Here is a 20,670-nt window from a genome sequence, read left to right on the forward strand (position 1 = left end):
CAGCAGAGGTTGCAAACAGACTGTGTTTAAGTCACTGTGACCTGTACAATGTTTAAAAAGATTTGAGTAATTGCCAACTGTCTTTATTTTACTAGAGATGCCATAGCAAAGTACCACAGTGTCTGGCACAGAACAACAGAAATTTATTGTCTCACTATTCTGGAAGTCTGAAGTCCAAAATCAAAGTGTCAGCAGGGCTACATTCCATCTGAAGGCACTAGGGAAGGAGCTTCTGGCAGCCTCAGGCATTCTTCGACTTGTAGGTGAATCACTACAATCCCAAGTTGATCTTCATATCATCTACGCAGTCTTATCTTTGTGTCTAAATTTCCCCTTTTTATTTATTTATTTTTAAAAAAGATTTTTATTTATTTATTTGACAGACAGAGATCACAAGTAGGCAGAGAGGCAGGCAGAGAGAGATAGAGGGAAGCAGGCTCCCCGCCGAGCAGAGAGCCTGATGCGGGGCTCGATCTCAGGACCCTGGGATCATGGCCTGAGCCAAAGGTAGAGGCTTTAACCCACTAAGCCACCCAGGCGCCCCTAAATTTCCCCTTTTTATAAGGAAACCAGCCAGAATGGATTAAGGCCTACCTTAATGACCTCATTCTAACTTAATTATCACTGTAAAGACCCTATTTCCAAATAAGATTACATTCTGAGATACTGGGTTAGGACTTCAACATATCTTTTTTAGGGGAACACAATAACACCAACAGCTAAAAATAATGGCCTTCCTCTTTAGAAGTGCCATAGTCCTCACCCCTTCCTTCCAGTTCTTGAATCCATCACCACAATGTACTGCTTCACATTTATAATCTCTGCCTTACAACTGAGAGACCATGATGGGAGCAAGAAACTTAGTGGGGCCCTACTCATACAATTCTCCACTTAGAAAGCTAGAGGGTGTTAGGGGGCCCAAAAAGTGTGTCTTCCTTACTTCCTCTTTCCTTTCTGGCAGCTTGCAGCTGGTGTTGAAATTGATGGAGTCATACATGGAAGGAAACTGGGTCCCACCGAATCAACACTTTAGATCTGACCACAGTCCAGGAATACTTGAGACTTTGCATGAATGAGAAACTCACAGGTTGCCTCGTGTAGAGTTCCCTCAAGGTCTCCAGCCCCTTTTCTTCCTTAATCCTAAAACACTAGATACACAAAACAATGGCAAGCTTTGTGACTACGCTCTTACCACTCCACCATGCTGCCTTCTTTGAGGCTCAGTTTCCTGTTCTTTAAGATGCATCAAGAACCAAGTGGGGATAGTCTACATCAGTGGAGCCTAGATGCTCTCAGGAGGAGGGAGTGGGGTGAGGAGCAGAAGCAAAGTGGAGGGCAGAACCTCCCTTCCTGGGACAGGGCCATGGCCAGCCTCATCTGAACAAAGGGTTTCCTGTTGAAAGTCTGAAGATTGTTGGAAAGATCATTCCCCCCCCCCCCCAAAATAGCATCACTCTACCGAACTGAATATCTACCTTTAACAAGTTCCCCCAGGTGACTGTTACCACAAAAGTTTGGTAATCACTAGACTATAGGATTTCTAAGGGCCCCTATAGTCTTTAGACAACCTCCTAAAACCAAAGACCAAAAACCCTGGGGGTGCTAGATTGAGAATGAAATCACCAAACTACAAGTGGTCAGTTTATTAAGTAGGAAGTGAAGAGTGGGGCACAAATGCAAGTATGCAACACCCAAACTGAAACGAATCCGAGATTCCTGAAAAAAACATCTGTCAGTTACACATTTGGCCACTTCCTCCCCCGCTGATAGGGGGCCCTGTCAGGGGAGACGAAGGAATAAGTCAGGTAGCGGGGCCGGTGGTTGCTCCTGGGGCCGGGAACGATCTCTGTGTAACGTTCAAGGCCAGGTCTCGGACTCAGGATCGAGACCTCATAGCAGATGCAGCCAGACCCAGCAAGATGGCTGCGACCGTGAAGCCCTGGGCAGCGATCCGGGTGCGCATCATGAGCTGAGAGCGCCGGCTCTGACCCCGGTGGAAGCAGTAGAGGCCGTAGGTGAGGGCGGCCGCCGTGCCCAGGCAGCCTGAGGAGGGGACAAAGTAAGTGGGGGAGTAGCACGTTCCGGCGCTGGAGGCCCCTCCCCGCTGTGGGCCTCCAGTACTCGGGAGTCCAGAGCTCTGAATAACAGCTGAGGCAGAGCGCGCCTAGTAGGAGGGTCTGGTCGAGGAAGGGTCCTCCCAGTTACAGGGCTCGCCCAATCTCAGTCCCCCAATCCCGCCCAACTCCTGCTCCAATCAGGATCACCTCTCACCCCCCCCCCCCCCCCCCCCCCGGCCTCGGCGCCACAACTCTGGTCCGCTCTCACTCCCTTCCCCCTTGCCGTTCCCGGTCCTCACCTAATTCATTCCCTCAGACATCACTATCCTCTCCGTCTACAGTTCCTACAACACCTGCTTACCTATGGGTACCATTGGGTTCTCGCGGGTCTTGCGAAGAAATTTTTCCTTGAAGCTTTCCTGAGTGCTGTAGATACTGGGGCTAAAGCCCTCAATGACTGGGGGCTGTGCTGGTTCAAAGGGTGGCCCCGGAGTCACAGGACCAGGAGCCGCCATGTCCCGGGAAGCTGCTTTGGGAAAAAATGCGAACGCTAAGCTCCGCCTTCTGATGAGGTCATTGAAGTGGAGGGGGGGAAAAAGGGATTTGCTGAGCTTGTACGCAGACGCCAACCCCTCGTTGCATTCTGGGAGTCGTAGTCATTATAGTAATCTGCATGATGTCTCTATAGGGTGGACTACATTTCCCGAAAACGCCCGCAAACCCTTGCGAGCATCCGCAGGAAGTAGTCTGAGACACGAGGCGCTGCGTGAGAGGCATCCAGTTAGAGTTGTCGGTTCGGTGGTCAAGGAAATGCCCAAAGCCAAGGGGAAGACCAGGAGACAGAAGTTCGGTTACAATGTTAACCGGAAGCGGCTGAACCGGAATGCTCGACGGAAAGCAGCGCCACGGATCGAGTGGTGAGGGGACCGGGGTTTGGAAGGCAGGGGACTTCGGCTGGGATGGCCGGCGAGATGACGGTTCCGCGATCTCTCTCTCTTTGCCTGTAGCTCCCACATCCGACATGCCTGGGACCACGCCAAATCCGTGCGGCAGAACCTGGCCGAGATGGGGTTGGCTATGGACCCCAACAAGGCGGTTCCCCTCCGTAAGAGAAAGGTACTGACATGGCAGGGTCCCCGCCCTTCATCCCTGTTTGCCTCCATACTTAGCTGAGTTTAAGAACTTCTTCCTTTGGATTGCCACGCTTACGCCTTTCCCGGGTTTGCGACCTTCCTATAGCCAGCTCCGGCAGCTTGCACTGACTGTGGTTGAAGGGCTCTTTACTACCCACTCCTGCTTCCCAGCACACATTGGACCTGGGTTGGAGCTCCCCTCTTTTCTTCTCCACTCATTTTCTTTATCCCTCCGAAATGAACCTGCTTGGGTCCCTTGGGATCTCAATGGTATGTCTCAGGATTTATCTTTTTCTGCCCTTCACTTTCCTAGTAAGGACTCCCCAGAGTTTGGGATTTTTACTTGCTCTTACTTACACCTTCCCCCAGTCATCTAATTATCCTTGGTCTGAGGCTTCCTTAGTTTCTCCCAAATAAGTCTTTTTCTGCACCACACTTTAAAAAATAGAACTCTTTTACCCATTTACTTATTTCTTTCCAGCTTTAACTCATAGCACTTGTAAATACTTGATGGTGTTTTATATATTTATTTGTTTATTGCATGTGCCTCTTTCCCTCAACATAATCTTCTTGGGGACAAGGACCTTGTGTTTTGTCCAGTGGTGGTTGGAATATAACTAGTGCTCAATAGTTAACCTAATGAATGGACTTGCTGATTGGATTTGTCCCATTGCTTTTACTTACTTATTTGAATAATTTTTAAAGATTTTATTCATTTATTAGCAAGCTGAGAGTGGAGCTCAGGAAGGGCAGAGGAAGAGGCAGACTCCCTGCTGCGTAGGGATCCTGACACGGGGCTCCATCCCAGGACTCTGAGATCATGACCTAAGCTGAAGGCAGATGCTTAACTGACTGAGCCAACCAGGCACCCTGTGCCATTGCTTTTAGATAAGTTTCTTCTTAGCCCTTCATGCCAGAGGAAAATGGCACTACTGTTTCTTGATCAAATGTGAAGCTATAGCCAAGCACTGTCAGGTTGCTCCTCTTCATAGAGAAGATATCTGATATCTTTTCATTGTAAATTACAAAGAGCTTTCATGGGCATTGTTTCATTTGATTAGCACACATGAGGTGAGGTAGGCAAGGAGCATTATGCCCATTTTTTAGATAGGCACAGAAAGATGACTTGCTTCCTTGAGTCCCTTTTGGAAACCATAAAGCCTCCGGGGCATTGGTTCTCTCAGTCATCTGTTCCTGCCTGAATATGTGTAGGGATTCTTATGGATAATCAGTTGTGTTGGGATGGGCAGGAGCCTCTAGAATTTTCCCTCATCTAAGATTCTTCCTTTGTCTACTGGTCTCACAGGCTCTGTTCTCTGCAGGTGAAGGCCATGGAGGTGGACATAGAGGAGAGGCCTAAGGAGCTTGTGCGGAAGCCCTATGTGCTAAACGGTGGGTGCTGTCCACATTCCTCTAGGTCACCTTGCTGCACAGTCAGGGCCAGAAAGGGCCCTCAGATGTCTTCATTTTACAGATGGAAAAACTGAGGTTCGGAGGGAAGAAGGGAGCTGGTCCAGGGCTCACAAAGTTAAGACTGTCTCTGACTGGGATATTTTCAGTCTACTTAATAAACTCAAACATGTGAAGTGAGGTCAGAAATGTTCAGGGAGGATGCAGCCAGGTGCCCGAGAGGATAGAAAAGAAACCAGTGTCTCAGGCACATGTTCAGCTTGTCATGAATTTAAGGATGAACAGATTTTTATAGATTCCACCATCTTATTTAATCTTTTCAGTGACAAATCAGTTTCATGTTTATTAATGCTATAGAGACTGATTATTAAAACAGAGTAAATTCTGCAGGGAAGCAGGAATACTCTGAAATTCTCCACTCATCTTCCTCTTATCTGTCCAAGATGTTAGTGGTTCTCCTTAAGTTAAAAGGGTTTTAAATAGCCAGGCATTTGATAGAGAATTTCTTGAGTTCCTATCAGTGATTCTCGTAAGAATTCTCGTAAGAATTACTGCAAAGGATTGCATGAATAAAATCAGGTGTATTTTCTGTCAAATTTCTAAACGTTTTACTTCTCATTTAAAAATTTTTTTTTTTCACTTCTCCTTTAAAGAATTTTTTAAAATTGTGGTAGAAAACATATCACATAAAGTTTACCATCTTAATCATTTTTAATTATATAGCTCAGTAGTGTTAAGTATGTTTATGTTGTCATGCATTAGATCTCCAGAACTTTTTCATCTTCAGAAATGGAACTCTACCCATTGGACAACTCCCCATTTCCCTGCCTCCCTCCCACCCCAGCCCCTGGCAACCAAGTCAAAGATAATTTTGACTATAAGCAATTTAGCACTTAACCCCTGGATAACATTTGACCACCTTGTTTCCCTGAGCTGTTTTTCTCCTACTTGAGAAATGGGGAGTATTTGCCTACCTATTTAATTAATTAATTAATTTTAAAGATTTTTTTTCCAGGGAGTAAGGGAGAGAGTGAGAGTGGGGAGAGAAGTAGAGGGAGAAGGACAAGCAGACTCCATGGTCAGCATGGATTCCCACATGGGGCTCAATCTCACGACCCATAAGATCATGACCTGAGCTGAAACCAAGAGTCGGATGTCTAACTGATTAAGCCACCCAGATGCTCCTGCCTAGCTATTTTAACAGTGAAGCCATGACTTGTGGTAGGCAATGTATCTTCACCTTCACCCAGGACCCAGTACTAAGTGGAGATTATTAATTTGGTCCCTGCCGTTTACCCAGCTGAGACCCAAGAGAGATGACTTACCTTTTAGGTAGTTGCCACAGTGATAGATGATTGTGTCATAGGCAGGGCCTGGAATCCCAGGGGCTGAAGAGGCAAAGCCCATCTGATGGCCATGGTTTGGGATGGGGTGAAAGGGTGATTGGGCAACTCAAAAAGTATGGGAGGCAAAACGTCATTTTCTGTGTCCTGGTTTCTCTCACTGTAGACCTGGAGGCAGAAGCCAGCCTTCCAGAAAAGAAAGGAAACACGCTGTCTCGAGACCTCATTGACTATGTGCGCTACATGGTGGAGAATCATGGGGAGGACTATAAGGTGAGTGGTTCAGGCCTGGCAGGAAGAACCACTTGGGTCTGTTAGGAAGGCGCCCTGGACCGTTTGGGGTCTGATCTTGTCTCTTGCCTAAGACTGAGTGCAAATGAAGGAAAGAGAGACTTTAGGAAATTGATCTCATGGACAGATGCTTGTAGCCAGAATAGACTGATTGGCCTGTGGTTCATATTCCACTCAGACATGTAGTTTTATTTGCATGGTATTTTTAAAGAACTTGAACTAGGTGCCATTTTAATTATGAGAGTTTTCGAATTAAAGTTAATATTTTTGACTTCTCTTAAAAATTGGAAGATCTGGGGCGCCTGGGTGGCTCAGTGGGTTAAGCCGCTGCCTTCAGCTCAGGTCATGATCTCAGAGTCCTGGGATCGAGCCCCGCATCGGGCTCTCTGCTCGGCAGAGAGCCTGCTTCCTCCTCTCTCTGCCTGCCTCTCTCCCTACTTGTGATCTCTCTGTCAAATAAATAAATAAAATCTTTAAAAAAAAAAAAAAAAATTGGAAGATCTGACTGCATTGGATTCTGGTGCCCAAGTGGGATCAGTGAGCTATGGATGGAGCATTAGCCACTCATATTTGGCTGTAGCTCCTGCCTGGTTCCCAAGGGCATTTGCACCCATTTCCCCACATACCCCATGGTTTTTGAGGTGAGGAACCTGGACTTCAGGGACACTAAGTGGCTTGCCCAGCTCAAGCAGTACTAGAATTTGAGCCTTTGCCTGTCCAGCCCTCCTCAAGTGGCTTCTCCCTTCTTAGGCTATGGCCCGGGATGAGAAGAATTACTACCAAGATACCCCAAAACAGATTCGGAATAAGATCAACGTCTATAAGCGTTTTTACCCAGCGGAATGGCAAACCTTCATTGATTCTTTGCAGAAGAACAAGATGGAGGTTGAATGACTGGCTTATGCCTGCCCTAGGCTGAGGTCTCCTCCTGGACCAGAGAAGCTGAAAGCCAGGGTTTAAGGCAAGGAGGGGCATGTGGCTAGATGAGGCTGGTCAAATCTCATGGAATCAGGTTACATACACATGCACATGCATGCACACACTTATACTCCCCTTTCTGAAGGAACGGTGTCCAAGAAGCTTCTGAGTGCCCTGAGAAAAGCCAGAACCTACTGTTTTCAGAGTGGGTGGGTGGTTTACGTATAGCCTGTACATAATAAAAAGAGTATTTTACTTCTCTGGTGGTTGTGTGTTCCGTTCCCAACCAAGCTCTGGGACTGTCCCTGTGAAAACCCACTCGGCCGGGCAGAGAGGCCATCCAGCCCTTAATGTGCCACAGTCCTCTTCCCCTCTTAGGTGTGGCCTCCCTCCTCGTGTCCCCTGTTCCGGTTCCATTGCTCTGCTTGGTTTCCTGCACAGCATTAAGCCTTCTACACAAGCCTGCTGCTAACCTTGGGCTGCTTGGGAGGTATGTCTCAGTAGATTGGCTCAAGGGCCAGAGGGGAAGTTTGCTGCCTCCTTATGACTGGCCTTCACTACTCGTCTTGAGATTGCTTGCTCTGAAAGGAACCCGAGGCCTCCAAGTCCGCTGAGACTGGTGGACTGCTGAAGAGCATCTGTCTGCCAGGTACTGGGTACACACTGTGTGGCCCTTTTCTGGGGCAGGCCTGCCTAATTTGGCGATGTGAGGTGATGACACATAACATGATCACAGGCACTGTGGGGTGGGCACTGGGCATTTTCTGCTCTTGATACTTTATCTTGAGCTATTGTAATACAAAACCCCTCTCATTCCTAATGTTTCGCCTAGAAGGGCACCTCAAATCTGGTTCTCCTTATTCCTCTTAAAAAAGATTTGCTGTGGGGCGCCTGGGTGGCTCAGTGGGTTAAAGCCTCTGCCTTCGGCTCAGGTCATGGTCCCAGGGCCCTGGGATCGAGCCCTGCATCGGGCTCTCTGCTCAGCAGGGAGTCTGCTTCCACCTCTCTCTCTCTCTGCCTGCCTCTCTGCCTACTTGTGATCTCTGCCTGTCAAATAAATAAATAAAATCTTAAAAAAAAAAAAAAAAGATTTGCTGTTTTTATGCAGATCATTTCACATAAAGTCCTGCAGGGTGTGTGGCTTCACCATTTTACAGGTAAGGAAACCGAGGCTTGAGATGCCAGCGTGAGGTCTGAAGTCAAGTCAGTACAACCGCTAAGCCTGGGTTTTCACCTGCTATATCCTCCCCATCAGCCCCTGAAGGCAGCCCATCCGTCCCACGCTATCAGGGCAGGCTGGAAACAGGGCCCCAGAAACCCCTCCTATGCTGGCTTAGCCCCCAGCAGTGAACTGGCCCTTGTAGCAGTGTGCACAAAGGCTTTGGAATCTAGTCTCCTGGTAGGGGATTCTGTATTTTCTTTCAAGTATGCTCCATGCCCAATTTGGGGCTTGAACTCGTGACCTTGAGATAAAGAATTATATGCTGTACCTACAGACTGAGCGAGCCACTAGTGAGGGCTTTTATTTGGCCTCATAACGTCCTCCATGGCATTCCAAATTCAGGCCTTTGACAGCTGTCCCTTTGTTTCTTTACCCAATTCAGATGCCAGTTTTGGAAAGCCTTTTCTGCCACTTTCCCCCATCCTTATGCTGTGTAAGTGTCCTGTTGTCCCTATGCCCTAGCCTTCCTGTAGCAATACATACCAGATACAACTGCTTTTTAATCAGCTTGACATCCCCTGGCCAACTGGGCTTGAGTGCAGGAATCTTCCCTGGGCATCCGGAGCTGAGCCCAAGGCAGGTGCAGGGGGAATGCTCCATTCTGACTTCTGGCCCCATCAGCTAGAACTCCCAAGGAATGGCCGCCAGGTACAGATACAAATGATCATGTTACTGAAACTTCTGGGACCATCCCCCATACCTGCCCCTCACTGGAACTATAAGCACCCAGGATATACTCCTCAAAATCAGAATTCAAATGAAACCATATTTGAGTTTTTGGCATTTATTGTGTGTCTCAAACAGCCACTTGGTCTCCCTTAATGCAATCTGTCCTTGACAACCCTGTGGGTCTGGGTTCACAGGACTTGGGGTGGGACAGCAAGGCCTCTTCACTTCCAGATCTTTGATGGGAATTCTCCTTATGTACCTCATGGGCCCACCTCGCAGAGGCAGCAAATGAGGAAAAGTTGGAGGTTCTTCACACAGCTATTAGAAACGACTGAAGATGTGTGAGCCAACAAATGTGACAGGAAGATGCTCAGACTATTCCAGGCCTGAGATCTGGGCAGGTGTACCAGGATGAATACCACAAGTGAGTTTCAGCAGCTAGTTCAAAGTGCTGGCAGTTGCTATTAAGCAAGTTTAAGAACAAAATGTTTTCCATAGACAGGTGGAAACATTGTTTTGCAATCTAGTGTTTCATCCATGCAGACAGGCAAGTCCTCAGATTTTCATCAGCACCTCTCTGTGGAGGGAGGGGAGTGCTGTGACGGGCTGATTTCACCACTCACCCCCGTCCTTACGCTGGATACCCGTGTGTCAGTGCAAGAGGTACCAGAGGAGGCTCTGCGGATAAGCAGCCAGTCAAGGTGGTGGTCTTGGAGCCTTCTTGCTTAGACCATTCACATGACCAAGCTTTGGGCCAAGTCGGCCTCTCCTCCGAGGGTTGGCAGCAGGTGAGAGGATGGAAAAGCAGAAGCCACATTGCATTAATTCTTAAGATCAGAAGCCGTTGGTGCCAGGGTGAATGATCAGGCATCGGTTCAACAGGCAGGCAGAAGCAGAAGCTTCTTTTTGATATGGAGTGCCCACCTGCTCTCTCAGATCCAGAGCCTGCCTTCCAGTTGCCTTCCTTAGAAAAGGAGAAGGGCTGACATTTGACCCATATCCCATGCTCAGGTAGGCTGGGAGCTATAGTGTTGGGGCAGTCTTGGGGGGAGCAGTGTCACCCAGGCTAGCTCAGAAAACTCACTTTGAGATGAACTCCACAGATAATGGCTGGTTCCCAGGAGCAGGTGATCTGGGCTGGTGAATCAGAAAGTCACATTCAGGAGCAACTGGGTAAGAGCAGCACGGGCCAGGCACTCGGCTATTCATAAGAGAGGCCCGTTCTCCACTTTGCCCAGTCCTGGCAGAAACCAGAGCGGTTGAGCACTATTGACACTCTGCCTGGACGACAGGCCAGCAGTCGCACCAGAGGAGTGCAGCAGTCAGCCACAAATGTGATGAGGCACACACACAGGTCAAGAGAACATCTATATTCTGCACAAGCATCAGGGTGGTACTCTGGACCTTCAGGCCCCCTCAGTGGCTTGTGTCTTCCAGTGTACCACTGGGACCCAACAGTTCTGGGAGTGGTCTTCAGAGGTCACTCATGTAGATATAACTATTCAAGGTCACTCCCCTCACTGCAGACTTTGAAAACTGTATTACATAACGATACTCATTAGACCAAAGGGAGATCTTAATTAGAAAAGGGTCCCCTACAATGATGCTGGTTCCAGAGGTAAATGTCAAGCACTGGAGAACAAGGTGAAGTTTATAGAACAAAGACGTAAAGTTTCACAATCTTTAAATGTCAAAATGAAAAGCTGTCGGCAAAAGTTCAAAGGGTACTCTAAAAGTCAAGTCATTCCTTAAATATTTAAGATAAAAGCAGTCAAATCTCTTCTTTCTTCTGCAGAAAGTTAATTAGAATTTCAAAGGACAGTGATTCTGTCATACACCCACAGCCCAAGAGCACAGCAGGCCACTGTAACTCGTCACATTTCTGGACTTCTAGAGCGTCCATCCCACCTTCCTCCCTATGCCTCTTCTCATGTAGGCCACAGCATGGAACTGAGGCACGCTGAGTCAATGTCAAGTGAAATGAAGGCACATCATCTCTATTCTCAATTAAAAAGCAAACTGAGTTGGCTATCTCTGCTAAAAAAAAGTCCATCTGTGGCTACTGATTACTCAGCGCAGACAAAAGGCTCCGTCCTTGGCCTGCACTAAAGTGTCAGCATATAAATAAACTGTGAGTGTGCACTGGAGAGAATAGAAATTCTGTCCAACTTTTGGCTGGGGAGTCAGCAGGTCCAGAAAGACTGAGGTACCCAAAGCCTCAGGTATCCTGTTGGCTGATCTGCTAATTCCCATTTTTGTTTACCTGGATTTACATGATTGAAATGTCCTCTCCTACAGTCACCAGCTACATGGGAGGGGATTGTGTCCTTTTGACATATTGGGCCAAGTGGCAGAGTTTTAAGTTCATGTGGGTCAGGGTAAAGGGGGATGCCGATTATAGCTGTAAATGTTGGGGGAAAGCTAGAGCTTTGTCTCCACTGACACGTGCAGGTTATCGCACGTCTCACAATTCTAGCTGTTTTCCTCAAAGACACAAATTTTCCATGGCAGTCATCCGGGGCTTTGATAACAGCACCTAGAAACAGAACCTGAGACTTTGGTCTGTTCCTTGTATGAATAAATAAATAAATAAATAATTAGAATGCAGTTGACCGTCTTCTCCTCAGGGACATAGGCTCCTTCCCCAGAATTCTGTAAACACGGGCACTGGCATAGAGCTGCAGTTTCTGTCCCCAGACGAGGGGGAGGAAAGCCCTCCGTGTCTCTGCTCAGGGCTGAATACCACTTGATGCTGTAGTCTGGCAGGCAGGCCTTAGCTTGCAGAAGCAGGGAGGTTTCAGAAAACTCCTTGCTAGGATCTCCAGGTTCGTCCCAGCCCTTCTTATCTTCATGGCTGGAAAATCTATCTCCAAGTGAGAAAAAACCAAGGAAGCCATCTCTTTAAAAATGATGGTCCCAGGGCCAGAGCGGCAGAGATAGCACAAGGCCTCGAGCCAGCCCGGTGGAGCTGGGGCTGCAGGACATTGTGGGCCCTGGAGCCAAGGCTCACTGTGGGCTGCCCAGAACCCGCCTGCGTGACGGGCATGAGGTCACCAGGAGGGAACGGTTTTAGACTGGGAGTACTTTTGACGCTGTCCCGATTCTCAGTCACTGGGACCTGCAGAGACTGAGAACCTTACTGTACACGTCAGAGAAGGAGGTGCCTTTAGCGGTGAAAGCCCGATCCACTTCCAGCCTGGAGTGAGCCAGACACTATGCTCTTCCACTATCTGCCTCACCTGCCTCCCCACTTCAGCCTCATGGCCACCTCACCGTTGGAAGGCTTCTGTGCGGTTCCTAGCCTTGCCCAGGCCCTGCTCTGGAGGGTGGGTGGAGAGAAGGGCAGTCCTGCTACATGGCTCCTGCCTCAGGCCCACACTGGCAGTAGACAGGAGGAGTGGCAGGACTAGGGTCTTCAGGGTAGGGTGGCAAGCTGGTGATAGCTGGCCTAGGAGAGAAGCTCCAAGAGCAGTCTCCAGATATGCACGGTGCCAGGGTTTTCAAAGCCGGGTCCTGCAGGGGCGATGCTGGCTGCCAAGAGGAACACCTCCCTCTGGCTATCGATAGCCCGCAGGCCCAGCTCCTGCTGTAGCTCCACCATACTCATGGACTCACTCAGGTCCTGGGATGAAACAGAGAAGCCGGTTGGAACAGAGCTCACAGTTTCCCAGCACCCACACTGTCATCCATGAGAAGAACTGTTCTTTGGCTATCCTGGGGAACACTGGGGCCTAAGTTCCCAGAAGTGGCCTCTGGGCCTCTTGGTCTAAATTCTCTCACCTCTGACTTTCCTTCATACCAACCTCTTTTCATACTACCACTAGCCACTGCGGTGAGAAACAGCTCTTCCTATAAGCCAGGCATTGTGAGAGGCACTTAGAGTTATCCTCATAATTATAGTTTATAAGTAGAATGATGATGTAATTCATCATCCAAACCAGGGTACTTCTGAGACTTAAAGTGGACACTATTAATAATTATACCAGAACAACAGCCATAAATGGGGGCCATCCCAGGCAGACCAGGACATATGGTTACATGCTTATAAATGATTGTCAAGGATATCCTGATAGGCAGGGGAAACTGGGATCAAAGACATATAGCTTCTCTCCAAGTCAGGTTGGAAACAAATGCCATGGCTCGCAGGAACGTGGGCCAGGCCACAGGAAAAATGACAGAACTCTGTACTGTGGCAAAGTTTTACCTGGCATGTACTGAGAGTGGCACCTTCAGTCTGTGATGCTGAGGGTGGCTGGGCCAAAGGCCCAAGAGAAGTAGAGCATGGTTAAGAGCAGAATCTTTGAGGAAGATCGGAGTTCAAGTCCTGGCTTTGCCACATACCAGTTTTAACTTTGGGAACTGAGGATAATAACAAGGCCTATCATGGGGTTTTGTAGGATTTAAGCGAGGTCATGACTGTCAGGTGCTTAGCCTGGCACACTGTAAGCACACTTACAAATGTTATTTGTTATTGTTATTGGAATATGTTCCACTTATCACTTCCCAGCTTAGGTCTTTGATCTAGAGCTGGAAGTCACAAGGACATGGCAGAGTGGAAAAGGCACAAGTTTTGGAGTTAGACATTGCAATTCCACTATTTTCAAGGTGTATAACCTTGGGGAGATTACAGAACCTCTCTGAGCTTCAGATTTCCAATCTGTAAAATGGATCCTGTAGGATCAATTAGAAGCATAATGTGAAATGTCACTCAAAACCATACCTTATATATAGTGGATGCTTAGTATTTTTCTCATTTCTTCAGGATAGTGGGTGACAGGGAGGTGAGGAGGAAGGCAGACAGAAAATGAGGATCAGGGATGAGGAAAAAGCACAGGTAGAAGAGTTGGGGACAGTATCTCACCTGAGTGCTCCAGATCACAGGCCTGGGCCTGAATCTCTCTCCTGTGCTCCCTGCCCCTACCCAGGGATCAGTGCATCAAGCCCAGCTGGTCTAAGCCAGGCTCCCTCCCATGGTCCTCACCTGCTTGTTGGCCACCACAACGACAGGCAGGTCAGGGTCCTTGTCCAGCAGCTTGTGCAGTTCCTGCCGGGCCCAGGGCAGCCGCAACCGGTCAGCTGAGTCCACCATGAACACCAGCACGTCTACTTCATTCACAAACTCCTTCCAGTAGAAGCGTAGGTTCTGGCTGCCGCCGACTGAGGAGAGGCCAGGGGCCAGCTCAGAGCCTCCCTGGGCCCTGGCTCTCTACACATAGCCCCATACCACCCCACTTACAGCTTCCCAAGGCTCCACCAACCAGGGGCAAGGAAGACCACAGGTTCTGGAGCCAATCTGGTTTAGCTCTGGCTCTGATAGCTGGGGCTCCCTAGGCAACTCACTACCTTCGAGTAGCAGCGTTCTCCTCACTGAACTTACCTACTAACAGGTTGCAGGAAAACCCAAAGGTACCATACACAATGCGCCTTTCACAGACTAGCATACAAGGTGCCCATTAAATTGTACTCTCTGGTTCTTTTTCCTGAGCTGCTTCCTGCCAGTTCCTAGCTTTCTCTCCCAGACAGTAATGGTGTGGTCAGAAGCCAAGACTCCCTGCCCAGCCTATACATAACCATTCCCCATTCAGTGTTTCATGTTCAGTCTGGTCACCCCATTTTCTTTCCTTGAAAACAGCATACTCAGTCCTACCACCACATGGCTGCCCACATAGTACCCCCAACCTGGGTTGCCTTCTTGTCCCTCTGCACAGTCCCCATTAGCCACACTGCATCCTAGAGTTTCTGGATATACTTCTGACACTTGAGGACTCTGTGCTCTTTGAGAGTTAGAGCTGTTTACATCTGGATCCCCCCAAAGCCCTCAGCACAATGCCTGGCACATAGCAGGCACTCAACAAATATTTACTGAGTGCTTACTAGGTGCCAAGCACTGATCTGGGTGCTGGGGATACAGAGGTGAGCAAGGCAGACAGGGCCCTGCTCTCAAGGAGCTCCCTCTGTAACCAAGACAGACACAGCAATAGCACATAAGCACATTTCAGAAAGGAAATAAAAAAGAAAAAGTGAAAATGGCTTGGGGTGGCTTTGGATTGGGCGGTCTGGGAAGGTCTCCCTGAGGAGGCAGCATGTGAGCTGAGTCTGGGATAACGAGAAGGAGCTAGCTAAGGGAAGAGGCAGAGGAAAGCATTACAAGCAGAGTGAAGAGCAAGCTCAATGTGTCTGAAACAGAAGGCAGCCAGGGTGGCCAAGGCAGTACCAGAGGGAGAGGGGAAGAAGCCACAGCTAGCAAAGCTGGCCAGGGCTTGACCACATGAGGGCTGTCAGGCTACAGTGAAACTGTGGGGGACCCCCTTAAAGGTTTTATGCAAGAGTGACATGGGTTTCTGAAATATACTGCTGGCTGACAGTAGGGGACAGAAGTGAAAGCAGGAAGACCTGCAAGGAGGCTATTATAGTACTGAGATGATGGTGGCTTGGACCAAGCAGGCAGTGGTGGAAGTGGGGAGAAGTGGACAGATGCAAAATCTATTGGAAAATAAAGCTGAAAGAACTAGCTAATCAAATGGATAGGATATAGAAAGTGGGGCGAGGAAGGGAAGAATCATCAAAGATCAACAAAGGGCTCATGCCAGGCCAGGCACTGTAGACTATAGCCAAGCGAGTGTCATGGGAAGGGAGAGTTCCAGGGCTTGAATTTGAGATCTGGGTTAGAATCCAGGAGTGACTCTATTGAACCTTAGACTCTTGGGTAACATGAAAACACCAACCCCATTCTCCTAGGTTTGGGGGTTACTATCTCTGCCAGAGTGGGAGTCAAGTGCAGAATCCCACTTGACCCTTCTGCATCCCTGGCACAAGAAAGGGAGACAGGTAAAGTCTCGTTTAAAGGACCAAATTCCAGGTGAATATCAACGTTTGCCACAAGCAGGGAGGAAAGATATAGCCAGGCCCTCAGAGTCTGATCCCACCAGCTGCTGCTTAACTAAACCCACCTAGTCTTTATGGTCTGAGCCCTTTGGCTGGCAGGAAGTCCACTACTCTCTCACACACAGTCTGCAGCTGGACACAGGTGGCTAAGTACTGCTGTCTTCTGAATAGCCCCATTGCCAACCTCTCCTGGAATCCCAAGAAGCCTAACACTGAGGACAGGGGCAGCCCAGACCCCTTCTGATCACTCACTCAACGAGTTCTCCCAGTTACTTGCTTGAGGCTGGGCGCTCAGGACCAAAGCTGGATCAGACTCATCTGTGCCCCAGAAGCCTCGTCAGGGACATAGGCTGGTATGCAGCAAATGCCAGCTCAGAGGAAGAGCCCTTAACCTAGCCTGAGAATCAGATAAGGCTTCATAAGGATATCATGTTTGATCTAAATCTTTTTTTTTTTTTTTTTTTTAAGATTCTTTATTGTTGGGGCGCCTGGGTGGCTCAGTGGGTTGAGCCTCTGCCTTCGGCTCAGGTCGTGATCCCGGGGTCCTGGGATCGAGCCCCGCATCGGGCTCTCTGCTCAGCGGGAATCCTGCTTCCTCCTCTCTCTCTCTCTGCCTGCCTCTCTGCCTACTTGTGATCTCTCTGTCAAGTAAATAAATAAAATCTTTAAAAAAAAAAAAAAAAGATTCTTTATTGTTTTAATTTTTAGTAGGCTCCACACCCAATGCGGAGCTTGCATTCATGACCGTGAGATCAAGTTGATGCTCTGTAGACCAAACCACCCATGTGCCTCTGATCTAAATCCTGAAAAGAGGTATAGCAGTTTTTAAAGGGAAGAAGGGCTTTCCAAACTGCGGGAACAGTGCAAGCACAGACAGAAGAAAGAAAACAGCAAGAACCTTTCAGAAACAAGCAATGTAGCAGCATGCTGCTTAAAATAGAGAGCCTCCAGCCAGAGAGTCTGCATTAGCAGACTGGCAAGCTGGGTGAGCCAGGATTTTATTTAACTTGCTGGGCCTCCCTTTCCTCATGCATGTAACAAGGGTAATAACTGTTTCCAGTTTTTTGTGGAGTTGTTGGGAGGGTTTTATTAAGTAATGCCTGGCAGATGTTTGGAAACTTTAGCTTTTGGAATCTCAGTGTTAGGCATGTGAGCTTCAGTTGGGATAAGGGACAGGCAGTGACCAGGCTGGAATTGCCCAATCATGAATGGCCCATCATGTCAGAATACAGAGTGTGGACTGTATCCTGTGCCCCAGAGAGGCAGGGGAAGAATATCATACAGGGATGTGTCCTGCTGAGATATACATGCTGGAGACACACCCAAGCAAAGACCCGGCTTGGGTCCAAGTGAGGTGATGGGGGAGATGGTGTGTGTGTGGGGGGGGGGGGGGGTCTGCTCACTCTCTAACAGGTCCACCTCGAAGTCCTTGGTGGGCAGCCTCACAGAGTTGAAGCCCCAGGTGGGGATGTGGCCTTCCAGCGGTGGCTTTCCGGACAGCACGCGCAGGAACGTGCTCTTCCCCGAGCCGTCCAGCCCCAGCACCAGCACCTCACGCTGCTCCAACTCCTCCAGCGCTGGCTCTTCGTCCTCCTCGTCTTCAGGCTGTGGGCACAGGTCAGGTTGCGGCCGGCACCCTCCTGCCGGACCCCCGAAGACACCAAAGCACCCATCCTCGCCCTCCACCGGTCAACTGGCAGGAAGGCAAGGCCTGGTGCAGTGGGACCAGCGCTGCCTTCAGAGTCCTGAATCCCAAACCCCGTTCTTCTGGCTTCTCCCGAGTGACCTCGGTGAAATTTCTTCCCCCAGAGAAGCCTCAGCCTCCTCAGACTGACAGTCCCTACGTCCCAGGGTCGCAGGGAACACCGAAGGGGATAAACTCGCATCCCCGCCCCGCGCCGGGGAAGGGGGCGGCGGCCTCTCCCGCCATGCCCTGGGCCGCGGGCTGTGCGCACTGCGCAGGCGCCGGGCGAGCGCGGGCTGGACCGGGCGCGGGCTCGACTGAGCTCCGGGGCCGCGCCCTCGGGGCTCCGGCGCCCACGAGGAGGCCCGGGTCTCGCGGCCGCGCAGGGCGGTGCCGCACACCCTCCGAAATGCCCACCCATCCCTCGGTTGTGGGACTCACGACGGCCCGGCTACCACTGCGCGCCCTTTCGCCAGGGTCTGCGGCGCCGAGCCCTGACCTAGGCGCTTCTGCCCTCGCAGGGCGTCACACCCCTCAGCCGCACACGCGGAGGCCCAGACCCTCGCCCGGCACTCACGTCCCACTCGTCCCACTCAGGGAGGCGGGCAGTCTCCGCGCCCCACCAGGCCTCGCCCCGGTCCCAGCGCCGCTCGCGTCCGCGCCCGAAGTAGGCCTTCCAGAGGATGAAGAGTACGGAGCCCAGCACGGCCGCGGCGCCGCCCAGCGCCAGCACCAAGGGGCTCAGCGGCCGCGGAGCCATCGGACAGGGCGAGGGGCACGGGTGCGGGCTGCACAGGCCGAACCAGCCGGCCCGCGGAAGATGGCCCCGCTGCGACTGCGGCGGCCGCGCCCACCCACCCAACACCAGCCCCACACTACAAGCCCCACAATGCACCACTGCGGTCGCGACTGGCGGCTCGCGCCCGGGCTGCTGGAGTGGGGGGCGCTGAACCGAGCGCTGGCACTTCCCACTCCCACTGCTACGTGCGGCGGAGAGCTGAAAGATGTACCTGGGCAGGACGGGAGTCGGTGATGTTGGCATCTCCCGAGCACTTGCTGTATGCCTAGTGGTTAGCTGACCGATGTTCTCGTTTACTCCGTAAAACGGTGTTTCCTAGAATGGAAAGCCGAGGCCCAGTTCGCACCGTAGTGCATTGGTGTAGCCGGCACTCAAACCCCAAGCGATGTTTCCTGGGCATCTCAAGACTTCGGGGATCAAGTTGAGGCAAGTCACACGGCTAGAGGGTGTCAGGTTATGGAGTGGCAGAGACGGAACTGGAACGCGGGTCCCTGACTTTTAGGACTCTACCCTCTCTTGGCTGCTTCTCATACCCCAGGAGCTCTGCTCCCTTGGGATCCTGGGCATGCTAATGAAGCAGGTAGGATTAGGGGTCAGTGTTCAGATCTCATCGCCTAGTCCTACTTGACTTCCAGTGGCTGCCAAGGTTTCCAGGTGTAGCAGGAGAAATAGTCTGGGGTACTTCAAAGGAGGACTAGGTAAGGGACTGCAGAATGGATAGGTGTTTTTCTTGTAAGCAAACCCAAACCATCTTGATGACCAGGAGGGACTCTGGGTTCTTTTCTGGTCATTTGCGGGTAATGCTCAGATCTCTTTTGTATCAGAAACTGTCCTCCCTCACTGGTACTACCTTTCCTTTTCATTGCAGTCCTACTTCGGATAATGTTCATTCACTATTCTTCACCCAACCCACCCAGGGAAACTGCTCTCACCCGGTATCTAACAAATGCTTCCCTGTTAAATCCGTTGGTAACATCTTAGTTCTTATTTTGCTTGATCTTGCAATATTTAACACTGTTAATTCTTAGCAGAGATGCCATTCAAAACCTGGCCAGGGTACCAGCTCATTCCTTGAGGGATCACCTCCCTGGTGAGACAGGAGTGCAGGGTTCCCAAAGAGAAAAATTAGCACTAGTGAGTATCCTAAACTTTGTGGTCGGAAAATTAAAAAAAAAATAAATAAATAAGGGATTTAGTCTTGGCATTCATGTAAGTTTTATGTCGTTTCAAAAGACAGAACCTTAATCCCTTGAGCGCAAAAGGCTCCTGGAGATCTAATTTGGCCTTACCTTACCTTTCCTGCCTCCTGACACACAGTGGGTGATCATCCCCTTGTCTCTCAGCTGGAATTCAGTCACCCTGGTGGTCACAGTCTCTGCCTGAAGATGTCTGTCCTTCCACTTGAGGATGACAGACCAGGCCTTTGTCTTCTTGGGGGTCTGATGTGTTGAGTATAAGAATGAGGCCCAGAGTTCACACTTAACATATTTGGAGAATTGAATCAATTGCACATTCTCCTCCCTTGGCCTCTATGACACATTCTTTTCTTGATCTTTTCCCTCCTCTCTAACCCATCCCTTTCAGTCTCCTTTTGCCTGGCATTGGCTGCCATTAGCTGAAACTAACTGGACCATTTGGCAAGGAAACTCTGGAAATGGAATTGTCAGGACTTAGCCCCCTGTCATGCAGAGCAGAGCAGGTGAAGGGTGAGGAATGGAGCTGTGATTAAACAGGCATATGGCCAGCACAGTCCACTCCTTTGCATCCAGTTTTACTCTTATATCCATTTTTAACTTTGTGCTTCCACATTCCATGATGCAATATCCATTAGAAAAATAGTCACTCTTTACCTTCTGAAAAAAGAGAAGACAAAGTCCCATCTGTCAATATATCCATCTCTGGGTGATGCTAATTCCTCTTCAGTCATGAACCCATCTGGATATTCTACAATTAAAGATTAAATTATAGGGGCGCCTGAATGGCTCAGTTGATTAAGCATCTGTCTTCAGCTCAGGTCATGATCCCAGGGTCCTGGGATTGAGCCCCACATTGGGCTCGACAGGAAGCCTGCTTCTCCCTTTCCCACTCCCCCTGCTTGTGTTCCCTCTCTCGCTGTGTCTCTCTCTGTCAAATAAATAAATAAAATCTTTAAAAAAAAGATTAAACTGTAAAGATAACTATTGCCAACTTTACTTATACAGTCCAACTTCCATATTACTACACAGCAGTCTTTACAAAAGAAAACCTGGCAATGTCATT

The 20,670-nt window shown here is 49.6% G+C and overlaps 3 protein-coding genes across 5 annotated transcripts; 1 reads left to right on the forward strand and 2 right to left on the reverse strand.

Moving 5' to 3' along the window:
* Positions 1-1,628: 1,628 nt before the first annotated feature.
* On the reverse strand, positions 1,629-2,629 carry LOC111140859 (HIG1 hypoxia inducible domain family member 2A). 2 transcript variants are annotated; one of them, XM_022493084.1, is made up of 2 exons: positions 2,419-2,629; positions 1,629-2,043 (listed from the first exon to the last, which is right to left on the reverse strand). In XM_022493084.1, exons 1-2 carry the CDS (start codon positions 2,570-2,572, stop codon positions 1,877-1,879), a joined length of 321 nt encoding a protein of 106 aa, XP_022348792.1. In that variant the 5' UTR covers positions 2,573-2,629; the 3' UTR covers positions 1,629-1,876. The 2 variants fall into 2 exon arrangements, with proteins under 2 accessions (XP_022348792.1, XP_022348791.1); XM_022493083.1 differs by having other exon boundaries at positions 1,629-2,137; positions 2,419-2,619.
* A 72-nt stretch (positions 2,630-2,701) lies between these two features.
* Positions 2,702-7,407, forward strand: LOC111140860 (NOP16 nucleolar protein). 2 transcript variants are annotated; one of them, XM_022493085.1, is made up of 5 exons: positions 2,702-2,974; positions 3,065-3,173; positions 4,513-4,582; positions 6,110-6,216; positions 6,985-7,407. In XM_022493085.1, the coding sequence occupies exons 1-5, from the start codon at positions 2,868-2,870 to the stop codon at positions 7,126-7,128; spliced, it is 537 nt and encodes a 178-aa protein (XP_022348793.1). In that variant the 5' UTR covers positions 2,702-2,867; the 3' UTR covers positions 7,129-7,407. The 2 variants fall into 2 exon arrangements, with proteins under 2 accessions (XP_022348793.1, XP_022348794.1); XM_022493086.1 differs by having other exon boundaries at positions 2,803-2,974; positions 7,073-7,407.
* A 1,741-nt stretch (positions 7,408-9,148) lies between these two features.
* LOC111141213 (ADP ribosylation factor like GTPase 10) lies at positions 9,149-18,403 on the reverse strand. Its single transcript, XM_022493624.1, has 4 exons — positions 18,190-18,403; positions 17,332-17,533; positions 14,025-14,200; positions 9,149-12,665 (listed from the first exon to the last, which is right to left on the reverse strand). The coding sequence occupies exons 1-4, from the start codon at positions 18,370-18,372 to the stop codon at positions 12,492-12,494; spliced, it is 735 nt and encodes a 244-aa protein (XP_022349332.1). The 5' UTR covers positions 18,373-18,403; the 3' UTR covers positions 9,149-12,491.
* Positions 18,404-20,670: the final 2,267 nt, after the last annotated feature.

Source organism: Enhydra lutris, unplaced genomic scaffold (assembly GCF_002288905.1).
Source record: "Enhydra lutris kenyoni isolate GAN:26980312 unplaced genomic scaffold, ASM228890v2 scaffoldscaffold5, whole genome shotgun sequence".
NCBI classification, from domain to species: Eukaryota; Metazoa; Chordata; class Mammalia; order Carnivora; family Mustelidae; genus Enhydra; species Enhydra lutris.